The sequence below is a fragment of the Eretmochelys imbricata genome, chromosome 21 (assembly GCF_965152235.1).
Source record: "Eretmochelys imbricata isolate rEreImb1 chromosome 21, rEreImb1.hap1, whole genome shotgun sequence".
Classification (NCBI taxonomy): domain Eukaryota; kingdom Metazoa; phylum Chordata; order Testudines; family Cheloniidae; genus Eretmochelys; species Eretmochelys imbricata.
Window position 1 is genome coordinate 14,606,469 of NC_135592.1, and position 13,801 is coordinate 14,620,269.

Consider the following 13,801-nt stretch of genomic DNA (forward strand, 5'->3'; position numbering starts at 1 on the left):
CTGAGTCTGACTCCAAGGCCCACCCTCCCCATGTCAGTTACTCTGATGTAAATCCAAACCAGCTAAATGGACATCACTAGGGTTAGTCTGGATTCACACCACTGCAAGGGAGAGCTGAATTTGGCCTGATGTCACTGCATTGTATTCGCCTGCATGTCAGGGCTTATCCCCACCAATCCCTCAGCTGTTAACACCAACATTGTTAAAAAGGGCCTCTGATGCTGGCAGCCTCCATTTTTGGAAGCCCAACTTGAGACACTCTGGGCCTGATCTGCACAGGTGCCGAGACCCCACGGTTCCAGCTGGAGTCAGTGGGAACCTTGGGGCATACACTACCTCTGAAAACCACCCCACAGTGAGGACTCCCCAAATCAGAGGCCACTTTTGAAAAATGCTCCGAGTCAGGGTATGAACGTGGCTCATGCACTAGCCACAAAAAGAACAGGAGGACGTGTGGCACCTTAGAGACTAACCAATTTATTTGAGCATGAGCTTTCGTGAGCTACAGCTCACTTCATCGGATGCTCACGAAAGCTTATGCTCAAATAAATTGGTTAGTCTCTAAGGTGCCACACGTCCTCCTGTTCTTTTTACGATTACAGACTAACCCGGCTGCTCCTCTGAAACCTGCAATAGCCACAGCTCACTGCGCACCAGACAAGGGGACGGCGCTAAGAACTCACTGCTAACACAGGTGCTGAGGCTCGCCACAGAGCCGGCATTCCCAGTGCAGAGGTGGCCTCAGTGCCATAGATTCATAGACATTAAGGTCAGAAGGGACCATTATGATCATCTATGCAGCATTGTCTTGTTTAGCGGCTTAATGTGACTTCCTTCGGGCAGCTCATTAATCCATAGCAGACAAGACACGGCCACACAAACAGCATTTACTGAAGGAAAGCTGGATGTCATTAGCTAGGACTGGCTTCTGAGAATGTTTTCCGTTCAGAGATGCCCCAGGCTCATGCTCCTTGCTTCACGAGCTCCGCTTGTGTGTGTGTGTTTGGCGGATGTGAGCAATGGGACGTTAAGTGGAACATCAGTTTCCCACGGAAGGCTTGGAAGGATGGATGCGGAGTGTTAGCAAGAAACCGGGCTTTCTCGACCTGCCGGCCGGGAGGAATGGCAGGAAAATGTCCAGTAAACAAGGAGAGCAGGCGTCTGATTGAAATAAACAAATAAAGGCCCATTGGCGAGACCCACTTGGAGCTCGGAGGATAAAGGTGAACTGAGCACCCAGAGCAAAACCATACCTCATCTTAGGGAAGCTTTCTTTGCTGAAGGGCTCAGACAGCGCTGGGTTGCCTTGGAGCTTCAGATGGGTCAGTCCACCCAAACCATCCAGCGGCAGGGTGACCAGCTGGTTGTTGGTCAAATCTCTGTTGTAGTGAAAGGAAAGAAGAGCAGCAGGATTAGGGTTTTGCTGATCAGAGGTGTGTTAACCGAGAGAGGCTAGACAGCTTGGCAGATGGCCCATGGTCATCTTGACCTGGTGGATGGCCAAAATATGATACAGAAATGGAGAGGGCAGGAAGTGTTGCTGGGCGCTGACTGGGGGCCAGTCCCAATTTGGGGATGAATGAAGAGATACAGCAATCTTTAGGGGAGTGTCATCTCCAGGGGTGCTGGAATGGGGGGGCCGAGGGGCCATGGCTCTCCCACTTGTTGAAAGTGGACAGGCCTGGGCCGTCCCCTTTTCGCCACGGGCCCTGCCCCTGCCCCTCCTCTTCCCCCTGAGGCCCTGCCCCCCCGCCAGGCCAGAAGCTGGAGCCAGGTCAGGGTAAGAGCTGTGTGGGCAGCTGTGGCGAGCTGTGGACCCTCCACCTGCCCTGGTTGGGAGAGCTGGGGGGCGGGGACATGGGCCAGGGGCTGCTCCCAGGCCCCCCCATCCCAGGCAAGTGGAGAGGCCCGGGCTTCTCGGTTCAGCTCCAGCTTCTGGCTTGGCCAGGGGGCGGGGCCACAGAGGGGGCGGGGCCTTGTTGCCTCCCGCTATTACAAAGACTCTGTCCCTGCTGGCCATCGCTGTAAACTCTACTTCGGTTTTCTGCCTTGCTCTCGTAATCACGGGATTAGAATGTCCTGATCTGCTCCCTCACTCCCACCATCCGTCATGCCCCATTTTCTTGAGGGCTTTTAAAATCAGCCGATTTTCTGGGCTTAGGTCTTGGAAGGCCAATTAGTGGGGCAAAGCACTGTCTCTGCAATTTTCCACATGACATCAAAAGTAGGGTCTTATCCCTGATTGCAATCACGTACGCAGCTTGCTGACGCCTGCCCATTCATTAGCTTTGGCGATTTGTTCATCCCTTATCAGCTACAGCATAGACAGCCGCAGCCCAAGTGTACTCATCCCGCCCTGCTAACGTGCCTCAGTCCTGACCTAGGGTAAGACTTTGCCTCAACTCTCTAATGCAGGGGTCAGAGCGTGTCCCAGTCAAACTCAGCCCTTGGCTCCCAGCAATTCTGGGGACTGGATACCTGTCCGTTAGCAACAGAGACCAATGGATCCTGGCATGTAAACTACTGAATCGTCACCAGACGATGATGACTCTGAATCGATACCCATCCCCTGCTACGTTTAAACTGGCGAGCCAGGGCTAGCTTCACGGCAGGATCATAGCAGGGAAGAAGGCCGGCTATGAAGAGGAAGGCCCCAGATCCTCAAAGGTATTAAGGATCCTAACTCCCATCGAAAGCAACCCTTGAGGAGCAGGGCCTAAGACCCGTGTTGATATAGCATCCACTCTGCTCATTAGCAAAAGGCATCTAGGGAAAATATGGACCCCATGGGAGGTAAATGGGCAGGGACCTTGAGGGTTTATACCTATCTCTGCAGCATGGGGTGCGGGTCACTTGCTATGATCATCTGAGTGTCTCACCAAATCCAATCCCTGCCACTGTAGGCCTTGGGCACTGGTGCACCTTGGTCCCTCCTGTTCTCTGCCCGTGGCATGTAACAGTTTAGTCCCCTGAGGGCAGTAATGCCTTGTTTTAATTCTGGTTGTGGAGCTTGGGGTGGAGGCGGCTGGGTGGTGTTTAAGGGTGTGTCATTCACAGAAGGTCAGACTGGATGATCTGTGTGTCCCTTCCAGCCTTAAACTCTGTGACTCTTTCTGTAGCTTCAAGATTTCACTTGAGAGGCACTCTCAGTTGCATGTGTTTGCATTAGCTCGACAGCCATCATGCGGGGCCCACCGAGCCATCCTGTCTGCCAGTCTGTCTGTGTAGGCATTTATACCACACTCATCACTGGTGTGTGTGAGCATCTTTGCCCGGCCCCACTTTCTGCGAGGGAACCTGAGGTCCCCACAACTGCACTTTCCTTGTCCCACTGCAGGAGTAATCTCGAAGCAACTTACAGCTTGGTGAGCGAGCGGAGGGTCGCAAAGGCCTCCGGATGAATCGACTGGATGTAATTCCAACTCAGGTCTCTGCAAAGCAAGTACCTGGCGGTGAGGGTGGCTGAGGAGAATGGTGGGGTGCCTGTGAATGGGGAAGCTATCGAGATTGGTAGGCCAAGATGTGAAACGCAGCCACTACCCATCCAAATCTCAATGTCCAAGCTCCCCTGGTTCTCACCATGCTCTGGGGAGACTTCTCTCTTACTGAGGAAGGCCAAATTCTCATCAGCCCTGAACGGATCCCCAGTAAAACCTCCTGAGTCCCCTCCACTGGCGTGTGTGTTCTCCTTTTCCTCTCCCATGTCCCTTCTTCCCTCCCCCCATCCTCCCCCGGGCTGCTGGGACTCTGGGCATTATCATTGACTGTCCCGGGCTCTCTCTTACGGGGAAGCCATCCAAAATCAAGCTAGGCTAGATCCGTACCCCCTGGAGTTTTGGAATCCAGCTCTGTTAGCGCAAAGGCTGCACAGCCCCTGTCAGGGCACAAGTTGGCTGGCCCCTGAGGAAAGATTCCCCTTGGGTTTCTTTCTGCAAGTTTGGGGACTTTTGCATTGAAATACTAAACTCCGAGGTACTGACAGTTCATGGCTTCCCCATAGTGCCAAAGCAGCAGGTTACTGGCCCAGATACCCTCTGCTCCCGGTACAGTGACACTGCAGGGAGGCTCCCAGGAATGGGCAAGCAGGGCCAGAATCTGTAGGGATTGCAAGTGTGTGTGAAGTGCTGGTGTGTACGCATTAGCATGCATGGTGCGAATGGATGTGGTTAGGGGGCAGTTGTGTGTCCATGTGAGTTTGTGCGTGTGTAGTTGGTACACGCGGGACACAGTGAGTGAATGCGTGTGGTGTACAGCATCTGTGTGCAGCTGGTAGGTGTAGTCAGTAGTGCGTAAGTGTGCGGGGTTAGTAGGTGTGAGGTGTAGCGTTGTGCGTTTGTGTAGTTAGTACAGGTGTGGCATAGCGTGCGTGTGTTTGTGTGTGGTTAGCATGCGAGGTGTGTATATGTCTCTGTGGGGTTAATATGTGCGGTTAGTGTACGTGATGTGTGTACGGGGGGGGGTCTGTGTGTTTGTGGTGCACACATGCACATATCAGAGTGTGTGTTTTCTGCACCGTGCTGCATCCACTTCCACGCACGGCCACGATCTGCAGCCAGCCGCTGCCAGAGCCAGCGCAGTCCATGAGTTCTCTGCCCCGTGGCCCCTTGCTTCCCCTGGGCACCCAGGAACCTAGCAGTGCAAGCAAAGCTTTCAGGGCTGGGACTGCGTGAGCACCTTGCACAAACCTGGCAGTGAGCCCACGGTTCCCCTCCCCCACAACAAAGAGCCCCGCGGTTCCCAGTGCCGGCGGAGCCGGACTCACATGGAGCGGAGGGCCACGAGCTGCCCGAAGGTGTCTGCTCTGATTTCATGGATCCTGTTGTGCTGGAGGCCTCTGAAAAGAGAGAGGCTGGCATGAGAGAGAGGATCTCTCTGGGCCCCCGGCAGCAGAAGAAAGCTTGTCAACCCTGCTCTTATTTCAAGGGGTGAGCGGGTCAGGACACAAAGCAACCCAAACCCAGCCCTCTCCCAAGCGCCTCGCTGGGTGTCAGACAGCACTCCCTTTCACGCACCCCCCCTCCACCGCACAGCAAAAGAACCGTCTGTCTGGGCTTGTCAAAGGCTCTCGCGTTCTCAGCCTTTCCAAGCTGCTGCTCCCATTCCATGCGCCATCCCACCATGGAGCTTGGGTGCTCCACAGCCATGCAAAGCTTGGAGGTGGTGAGTCAGGACGCGCGCCCCGAATGGCTCTTTGCTATAGGGCTGGACAGTGACTGACCCTAGCGTGAGAGAGTGAGTGTGTGTGTGTGTGTGTGTTCACACACACGTGCAAGGAGCAGATGCAATCCAGCCCTTTGCAAAGAGCCATTCAGAGGTGCGCGCGTTGACCCACCGTCTCCAAATCCCATACTTTGCACCCTCTTTAAGTCTCAGCCATGTGCCACGTGCAATCCCTGTCCCTGCACTCTCCTGAATGCAGAGACCACGCCCCTCTGGCAACCCAGGGCACAAGCCACCCAAGGGGGTGGGAAGGAATCAGGGCCAGGGCTGGAGCCACGCTGCACCGGCTTATGGAACCATACACTCCCATGCACTCCGTGAGGTGCGATCCTTCACAGAGCGCTTCTCTGCACTGCCCACAATACCAGCTAGTATTCGCAGCCCAGGCTGTCTCTAAGTCACACATTCAGAAAGGCCAGAGGAGCCATTCTGAGCATTTGCTCTGACCTGCTGCCTAATGCATATCAGAGAACCTCACCCAGGGATCCCTGCATCCAGCCCATAACTTGTGGTCGAGCTAGAGCAGTTTCTAGGTAGAGACACCCCATCTTGCTGTAAAGGCTCCAGCTGATGAAGACTGCACCACGCCCCCTAAGGGGAATCTGGGCTTCTCAAGCAATACCACCTGTCCTGCTGTGAGCGGTGAGTGGGTGTCCTACCTTCCCTTCCTCTTGCCTACTGAAACACATTCAAGCATCTCATCTTCAGATGTAATGCTTTGTAGGATTCACCCTCAGCCCTCATGTCTGCCTGCTCCCCTGCCAGGTCTCTGTGCTGTTCCCGAGCATCTCTTGGTTCAGGCTGTCTGCAGACTCAGGCAGACCCCATGACATCAATTACACTCAGTTTCTATTTTCAAGGTTTTCTCCCCAACCATAAAGGCTAGACACATATCATTTTAAACAAAAGGTCCAATTGCGGAGCACAGCTCCGTGGCAAGTGGGTGCATTCCACAGCCAGTTCTGCAGCTGTAGAATCGCAGGATACCTGAGCCTAAGGCACATTCAATGGGATATAGGTACCTAACTTGCTTAGGCACTTTTGAAAATCCAAACCTTAGCTACCATGGTGATAGGGGTCCTATTAATGCCATCAGCTGGAATAGATCAGGGGATGCTCAGATGGGGAATTAAACTTTGTATGAAGGTAAAGCAGAGCTCAATGCAATCAAGCCCTTCTTTCTCCTCTTGGGGCTGGGATCTCTCCAGAGAAAGCTCCTTGTGGGGTAAGTTCTTTGGGGCAGGGAGCAGCTCCTTGTTCTATGTTTGTACAGCCCCTAGCACAACGGGCCTTGGTCCATGGCTGGGGCGACTATTCCACATAATAATACGAATTCTCAGTGCTTCCTGGATGGTGCTGGGCCCTTAGCACAGCCTCTCTCTTGCTTATTTCAGGGGATCTGGGTCCAGTGAACTGAACTTTTTACCCCCAGCATGGATTTGAGTCCTGGCAAAAGCCCGGCTGAGTTTTTATCTCCTTGGAACTAGATCTCCCACGCCTTGCTCAGTCCCTCCTCAGAGCTAGGATCACCTCACTATCACCAAGAGGGCCCCTGTCCCCGAACCAAGCTTTGAATGAAGGAATCTCTTGACTCACATTTCTTCCAGCTGCTGGCACCTGTGGAAACTGGGCAGCTCCTCGATTTGATTGTGCGAGAGTTCGCTGTGGGAAAGGAATGCCACAGACATGGCAGGAGATTAAGAGCAAAGCAAGCCACCCTGAGAGCATTCTTGGAAAGTAGATATTGCAAAGGAGGAGAGCGGACTGACCTCGGGCCGTGCAGCTGGGGAAAGCAGGAAACCCCAGCACAGAGGCATATCCGCTCAGCGCACACCTGACACTTGGCACTGATTTCCTCGTTCATTTCCTTGCATTATGCACGGATTGCTCAATGGCTCACCGGCTAACCCAGCCCCAGCATAGCTCCATCAATCCCAGCCACATGCGAGCCACTTCTACCGCTGGGGATTGGCTTCTCTTGAGGGGAAGGGCTGCGCAGCTCTCCCCACCCAGCCCCCGCCACAGGGACTTGTGCATGTCAAGGCTCCCCTCCTGCCCCTGTGGATGGATGAGCACTGCAGATGCACTTTCAGAGGCCAGGAGACATGTTAGCTCCCAGGGTAGTCGGGCTGGTGGTGGTGCCTGTTCTCCTCCCTGGCACTGCACGTGCAACGAGCTGCACCATCGGCCTGATCCTGGTGTTTAGCCCTTCTCTTGGAAGACGCCATGTTCAGTGTTTCATTACAGCCAGTGTAGGATGTTCCCGCCTGTCAGCTGCAGCTCCCCCATCCCAGGATGCCATTCAAAAAATGACCCCCACCAAGTCCTTGCTGTGCCATCTGTGCCCCACACTGCACCAGTGAGCAAGCGTTTGTTCACAACTTTGGGGGGAGGGATAGCTCAGTGGTTTGAGGATGGGCCTGCTAAACCCAGGGTTGTGAGTTCAATCCCTGAGGGGGCCATTTAGGGATCTGCAGCAAAAATTGGGGATTGGTCCTGCTTTGAGCAGGGGGTTGGACTAGATACCTCCTGAGGTCCCTTCCAACCCTGATATTCTATAAACCTCCCACCCCCCCCGCACAACTGTTAGTCCTTATACTTTGTATTTCTATGGCACCATCCAGCCCAGAATCTTAAAGCACTTTACAAACATTAACTATGCCTCCTGTGAGCTACTGTCCCCACTGTACAGGTGGGGAAACTGAGGCACAGAGTGATGAAGTGACTTGCCCAGGGATGTACAGTCAGTGACAGAGCCAGGCACAAAGTCCCTGAGTCCTGACTCCTAGCAGGTTCAATTCTTACTTCAGCCACAGGCTTCCAGTGTGACCTTGGGGCAGTCCTAGAATCATAGAATCACAGAATATCAGGGTTGGAAGGGACCTCAGGAGGTCATCTAGTCCCATCCCCTGCTCAAAGCAGGACCAACCCCAACTAAATCATCCCAGCCAGGGCTTTGTCAAGCCTGACCTTAAAAACCTCTAAGGAAGAAGATTCCACCACCTCCCTAAGGAACCCATTCCAGTGCTTCACCACCCTCCAACTGAAAAAGTTTTCCTAAAGAGTCACTTAGATGGGGCCTCAGTTCCCGATCTGTACAATGGGGCTAATACCGCTGTCCTGCGTCACAGGGACGTGTGACGATAAATACATTAAAGATTGTGAGGTGCTCAGATACCACGGCGATGGGGGCCAGAGAAGTATCTTAGAGAGAGAGATCTAGTCTCCTGCTTTAACCACTAGACCACGCTACCACGCCACACAGACATTGACCCTTGCTTTTGCCTGACCTGCGATCACTATAAAAAAGGTATATTTTTAACAGCCATTCTGTCTCCCATCAATAATGAATCGAATTAATGCCCTGAGGCCGAGAAAAGGCACAAGGGAAAATATGAGAGAAAGAGGCAAAACCATCCAGTTCTCAGAGGAGAGGAAAGCATGACTGGTAAAGCAGGTCAAAAAAATTCCATCCAAACAGTTTTTCAACTGAAAGTGCGGTTTTGACTAAATGAAAATTTTCACAAAAAGTCTCTGCTTTCCATGGACAGTTTGGAACCCTTTTTTTTAAAAAAAAAAAAAAATCCCCAAATACCCGAAGACTGAAACAATTTGGCCAAACCCTAATTTTTTTGATTCCGAATTGCTACCCCGGTGCCTCCTGGAAGTTTGAGGTCAATTGCCTGATGCTCCCATTCTCCTCTATGATCTGTGTTCCCTTGCCAGACTAGGTCTCCCGGAGTTCACCCTAGCCAGGGTCTCCCAGGATACACCACAGCGGCTCAACAAGAAAGGAGACCAGGGTGCATCATGGAAAATGTAGTCTGGCCGAAGAGACCGGCCCATAGAGGAGAACAGCATCAGCACTGCAGTCCCATGTGGCACCTTGGCAGCATTTCCAAATCAAATTTTAATTATTTTTTTTTTGTCAACCTTTTTTCCACTGAATATGTTCAGTTTTCAATTTTTTTTGCCAAAAAGTTGACATTTTCCATGGGGAAAAAACCCCACACTTTCCAACCAGCTCTGGTAATCGCATCAGGAAAGACTTACGGACAGATCCCCCTCTCATGGACACCAGTGTCACACCGTTGCTGGGGTCACTTCTGATTTACACCAGGTAAGTGAGAGGTGACTCAGGCCCAGACACCCTTAATCAGTGCTGCATTGCAGGCACACAGGGGGAGGCCTTGCTCCACCAGGCGTTGTGGCTTGTGGGGCTCAGAGACCTGGGTTTGTTTGGTGCAATGCCTTGGGCAAAGCGGGTAGGATTCCCCCCAGCCCTGCAGTTGGTGTGCCATTGGCACCTGGGCAAAGCAGGGGCAAGACATGGCCATGCTGACTTGGTAGCACTTCGCACCCGCTCCACTCTGCCCTGACACTGGGGCGAATAGCACACAAAGCCGCAGAGCAGAGAGAAGTCAATCCCAGCGGGTGTCTTATTAGCTAATGTCCCGGAGCCCAGAGCTGCCTCACTGGGCGCTGTGCTGGGATCAGACAAGCAAACCAAAGAATGGGGCAGTGAAATCCGGTGGAGAAGCGCGTGAGTTACTCACAGGACTCGGAGGCTGGGCAGCTGCTGGCACATTCCTCTGGGAAGCAAACGGATCCCTGCCCGGGTCAAGGTCCTGGGGGCGTGAAGGAGACAGAAGGGGCGACTGAGAAGCTGGCATGCAGAGAGCCCAGCCCTCGCTGAGGGAGGACAGAGCAAATGAAAGAGCAAAGCACATGGTGAGAAATTAAAGGTGACTTGGTAAGAGGGAGGAAGGACCCTGCACTGGGCTGGGGGAAGGGAGGGACGAGTTCAACATGCCCCGTGGCTCACGGATTGCTTGGTTCTACACCTAATCTGCCAATGGGCTTCTCCTTGGAGACTGTGGAAGGGGAATCTGCTGGTCCCACAGACATCCCCAGAGCACCCTCCATCCGGGGATCAGGGCTGTGCTCTGCCACTGGGGTTGGTAGTGGGGGAATCTGAGGCCCTGCAGAAACGGTGGGAGGTTCTGCAGTGTCAGCAGGGTCTCTGTCCGTGGAGCTCTCCGATCTGCCGCAGACCCCCCTTCCCCGGGGGAATGACGTGGTAGCACTGGGACTGAACGGTTGGTGCGGGATATGATTTCTGGAGGACCATGTGCGTAGCTGGCTTCACAGACAAAAGTCGGGGGGAGGTAGCGAGCCAGAGACCACAGTGGCAAAGAGACACGTGGAGGGCAAAGGTGGGGGACTCCAGGAGGAGCTATGGGGAGCAGCCGCAGAGAGGAGCCTCCAGGATAGGCAGTGGAGTTTCCCGTGGCGTCTAAGACCCTGCACTGCAGAGCTTGGTAAACGCTCTCTCCTCCAAGCCCGTGCCCAAGCCCGGAAGGAACACCACGAGGAACGTGGAAGAGGGCGACTTGCCACTCACAGAATTTCGAGGCTGGTGGTTCCTTTAAGGTCTGGGAATTCTCTGATGTCTGTTGCTCCGTTCAGTGACCTGCAGAGAAGGATGGACAAGCTCAGGGGGGGTCGTATGGAAGATGGGCAGAGCAAACTGGAAGGAGCGAGGGCAGGTGCTGGAGCTTCCGAATCCCCCCTTCTCCCAAAAGCTTTGGCAGCTGACAAGCGGTGGCCCAAGCCTAGCTAGGAAGGTGGGAAGCACTGCCATGCCGGACGACACCTCTCCCAGGAGCGTGTCACTGCTGGCTGGGGTGTGGAGCAGGGCACAGATGCATTGAACCAGGGACTCGGGCGTTTACCCCCCAGGAAACTTGGCAGGGTCCCACCCACCCCCTCCAAACCCTGACATTCTTGGCAAATTGCTTCCAACAACAACAAAATGATGGTAGGGGATCGCCTCCAAGCTCCCCGGTGCCTTTATCCCAGGGAGCTAAAGAACGCTGCGTGGTTCTTGTTAGAAGTTATTTTATTAGCTGGAGCATATAACTATGCACCCAGTGGCTTTATGAGGCTTGTAAAGAGAGCACGACTGAGGTTACCTCTGCCACGGGCCCATCTGCCGTGCACCAACGGAGGAGGATTGGCTGCAAAACACCCCATGTGCAGGCCTGGCTGGTCAAGAAGATGCACCACACAATGGCAAGTGGCGCCAGAGGAGATGCAGGCTAATGCCTGTCCGTGCGTTTCCAGTTGTGACACACTGCTATGGCAATGCATTACTGTGTGTCTGTTCTGTGAGCCGCTGTCCCCGTGAAGCCTCTGCCTGGCAGCATGGTATTGCCAGGGCCAGGCAGTGCTGCACAGTGGTGTGAGACTCGGCACACGGAGAATGCAGCAAGTTAAGGAGCATCTGCGGCTCAAGCGGGGCCGTGGCAGGAAGCACACCGATGTCTGGTGAGTGGGATGGTTCTCCAGAGAGGTGCAGGGACACCGCAGAGTCCTGGGGGGCTAGCACCCAGGCCCTGCCATGCTTGCAGGAGGCCCCTCTCAGAACGGTTGCTCTGAGCGACTGTGGACACCTGGGTCATTAACATGGGCCATGCAGAGCTCTGCCAAGATCCCCTGGTGAAGGTACTTCCAGACACGAGGGCTTGGACGGCAAAGGGGGATGGAAGACGCTTAGTCTGCTGGCCCCGGAAGCTTGGATTGCCAGTTGCATTACCTCTCTAAGGACCTGAGTGATGAACTTACAGAGTGTGCAGCTTTGACAAGAACTGGAATGCGGACTGTCCAACAAACTGGATGGGATTGTCATAAAAATGGCTGCAAAGGAGACAAATACCCAGCTTAGGTTACCCTGTGCAGACTGGAGGAGATGCTAGCATTAGTCCAAAGCAGCGGAAGCGACTAGGAATGAGCTGTGCAAGAGATTCTGGCATCCTCGTGGTGAGCCCACCTGCTCCAGATCATTCCTGCCTATGCTACAGGCTCCAACCCAGGCTGGGCATTGAAGGGAGGCCCCGGGGTAAGCGTTCTGCAGCCCTGGCTTTGCCTGCTGGGCTGCAGGTGCCTCCATGAAGTCCCATCACTGCTCTGAGCCACGACTGGAAGGTGCATGGAGCAATGGAGCTGCTCCCCTGTTAAATCAAACTGCTGCGCGTGCCACGTAGAACGGGGCTGAGGGTCGCGTTGTTTGGCTCTGATTGTATTTTCCCATCCCTCAGAGCGGAGCAGTGCCCCGTGTCACCCGCTGTCCCCTCCACCGCCAGAAGGTGGGATTCCCCCGTGTGACGTACAGCATCAGCCCGTCAGAGCTTCCACCAATTCATCGCCAAAAGTGGGGTGGGGAAACCAGAGGGAGGAAGTGCCTGGAAAACCTGCAGGGTAGGACAGGAGTGGTGCCGGCAGCCCTCTGCATCCTACCCATGGGCCTTCACACCCCGCTGGGTCTGGGGTGGTGATCGTGGCCTGCTGAACTGGCTTGGCTCAGCTCTCCCTAGCCGCGTCCCAGGCTCGCAGCTACAGCTATTACAAACAAGTTCCAAGCACGGGCTCTAAGCATCACCGTGGGCTACACCTGGGCAGGCATAGAGAAACCCCTCCACCGCTGTGTGTTACACACAGCAATACCACTGCTGTATAAATGATCTGTTCATCTCTCCGCCGCTCTAAGGGCTTCATGTGAGACTGGAGCCATCAGAGCTGGGGTTGGTGGGACACATGGGAAAAAGAGGGGGTCAGAGGACAGGAGGGAGGGGGAGGCATAGCTCAGTGGTTTGAGCATTGGCCTGCTAAACCCAGGGTTGTGAGCTCAATCCTTGAGGGGGCCATTTAGGGATCTGGGGCAAAAATTGGGGACTGGTCCTGCTTTGAGCAGGGGGTTGGACTACATGACCTCCTGAGGTCTCTTCCAACCCTGATATTCTATGAGGGGAAGAACTAAGAGACAAACCTTCATCTTACATTAGGGTCCTTCTTTCATCACATCCCACCCTCCGCAGCACATGCATGTCAGATTACGACCCTGGGAAATGATGGAGATCCCCTGTATAGAATGAAGTAGGAAAGCTGGTTCACATTGCTTACATGGTTTGGAGTAAAGGATTCCCAACAAATGCCTTCTCTGGAATAGCCTTTATGTTGTTGTTATGGAAGCCCCTGTTGGAAGAGAAAGGCCAGGATGTGACTGGGTCAGAAGATGGGAAAGGAAAACCCCTTAAAAGAGGTAGAGGATTTGAAACACAGAGGGGATGCGCAGAGTTATAGATTCTGAGGCCAGAAGGGACCATTGCGATCATCTCACCTGACATAGGTCAGAGAACGTCCCTACTATGATCCCTAGAGCAGAGCTTTTAGAAAGACACCCCATCTCGATTTAAAAATGGCCGCTGATGGAGACTCCACCATGACCCTTAGGATGGGGTCAGAGCCTTAGACGTGGTCCATACTTAAAATTAGATTGACCTCACTGTGCCGCTCAGGGCTGTGCAAAATTTTGCACCGAGTGCTGGTTGTGTAGCCGCGGCTAGCTGACGGAAGAATTCTTCTGTCAGCTGAGCTACCCCCTTCTCGGGGAGGGGGATTAGCTCCATCAAGGGAAAACCCCTTCTGTTAACGCAGGGTGCTCCAGGGGCCCAGCTGTAGCGCAGACTCACCCGTAGACTCTGTCTCACCCGTAATGCCACTGAAACGAATGTAGAAGGCG

At 53.9% G+C, this 13,801-nt stretch overlaps 1 protein-coding gene across 1 annotated transcript in view; it reads right to left on the bottom strand.

The window, feature by feature from the left end:
* LGR6 (leucine rich repeat containing G protein-coupled receptor 6) overlaps positions 1 to 13,801 on the bottom strand; it is a 202,899-nt gene that overhangs the window by 18,054 nt on the left and 171,044 nt on the right. Inside the window, exons 8-15 of the mRNA XM_077839300.1 lie at positions 13,183 to 13,254; positions 11,848 to 11,919; positions 10,625 to 10,693; positions 9,777 to 9,848; positions 6,817 to 6,882; positions 4,763 to 4,834; positions 3,360 to 3,431; positions 1,254 to 1,379 (exon numbers count right to left, since the gene is read on the bottom strand). Of these exons, the coding sequence (XP_077695426.1) occupies positions 1,254 to 1,379; positions 3,360 to 3,431; positions 4,763 to 4,834; positions 6,817 to 6,882; positions 9,777 to 9,848; positions 10,625 to 10,693; positions 11,848 to 11,919; positions 13,183 to 13,254 (621 nt within the window). The remainder of the gene's footprint in view (positions 1 to 1,253; positions 1,380 to 3,359; positions 3,432 to 4,762; positions 4,835 to 6,816; positions 6,883 to 9,776; positions 9,849 to 10,624; positions 10,694 to 11,847; positions 11,920 to 13,182; positions 13,255 to 13,801) is intronic.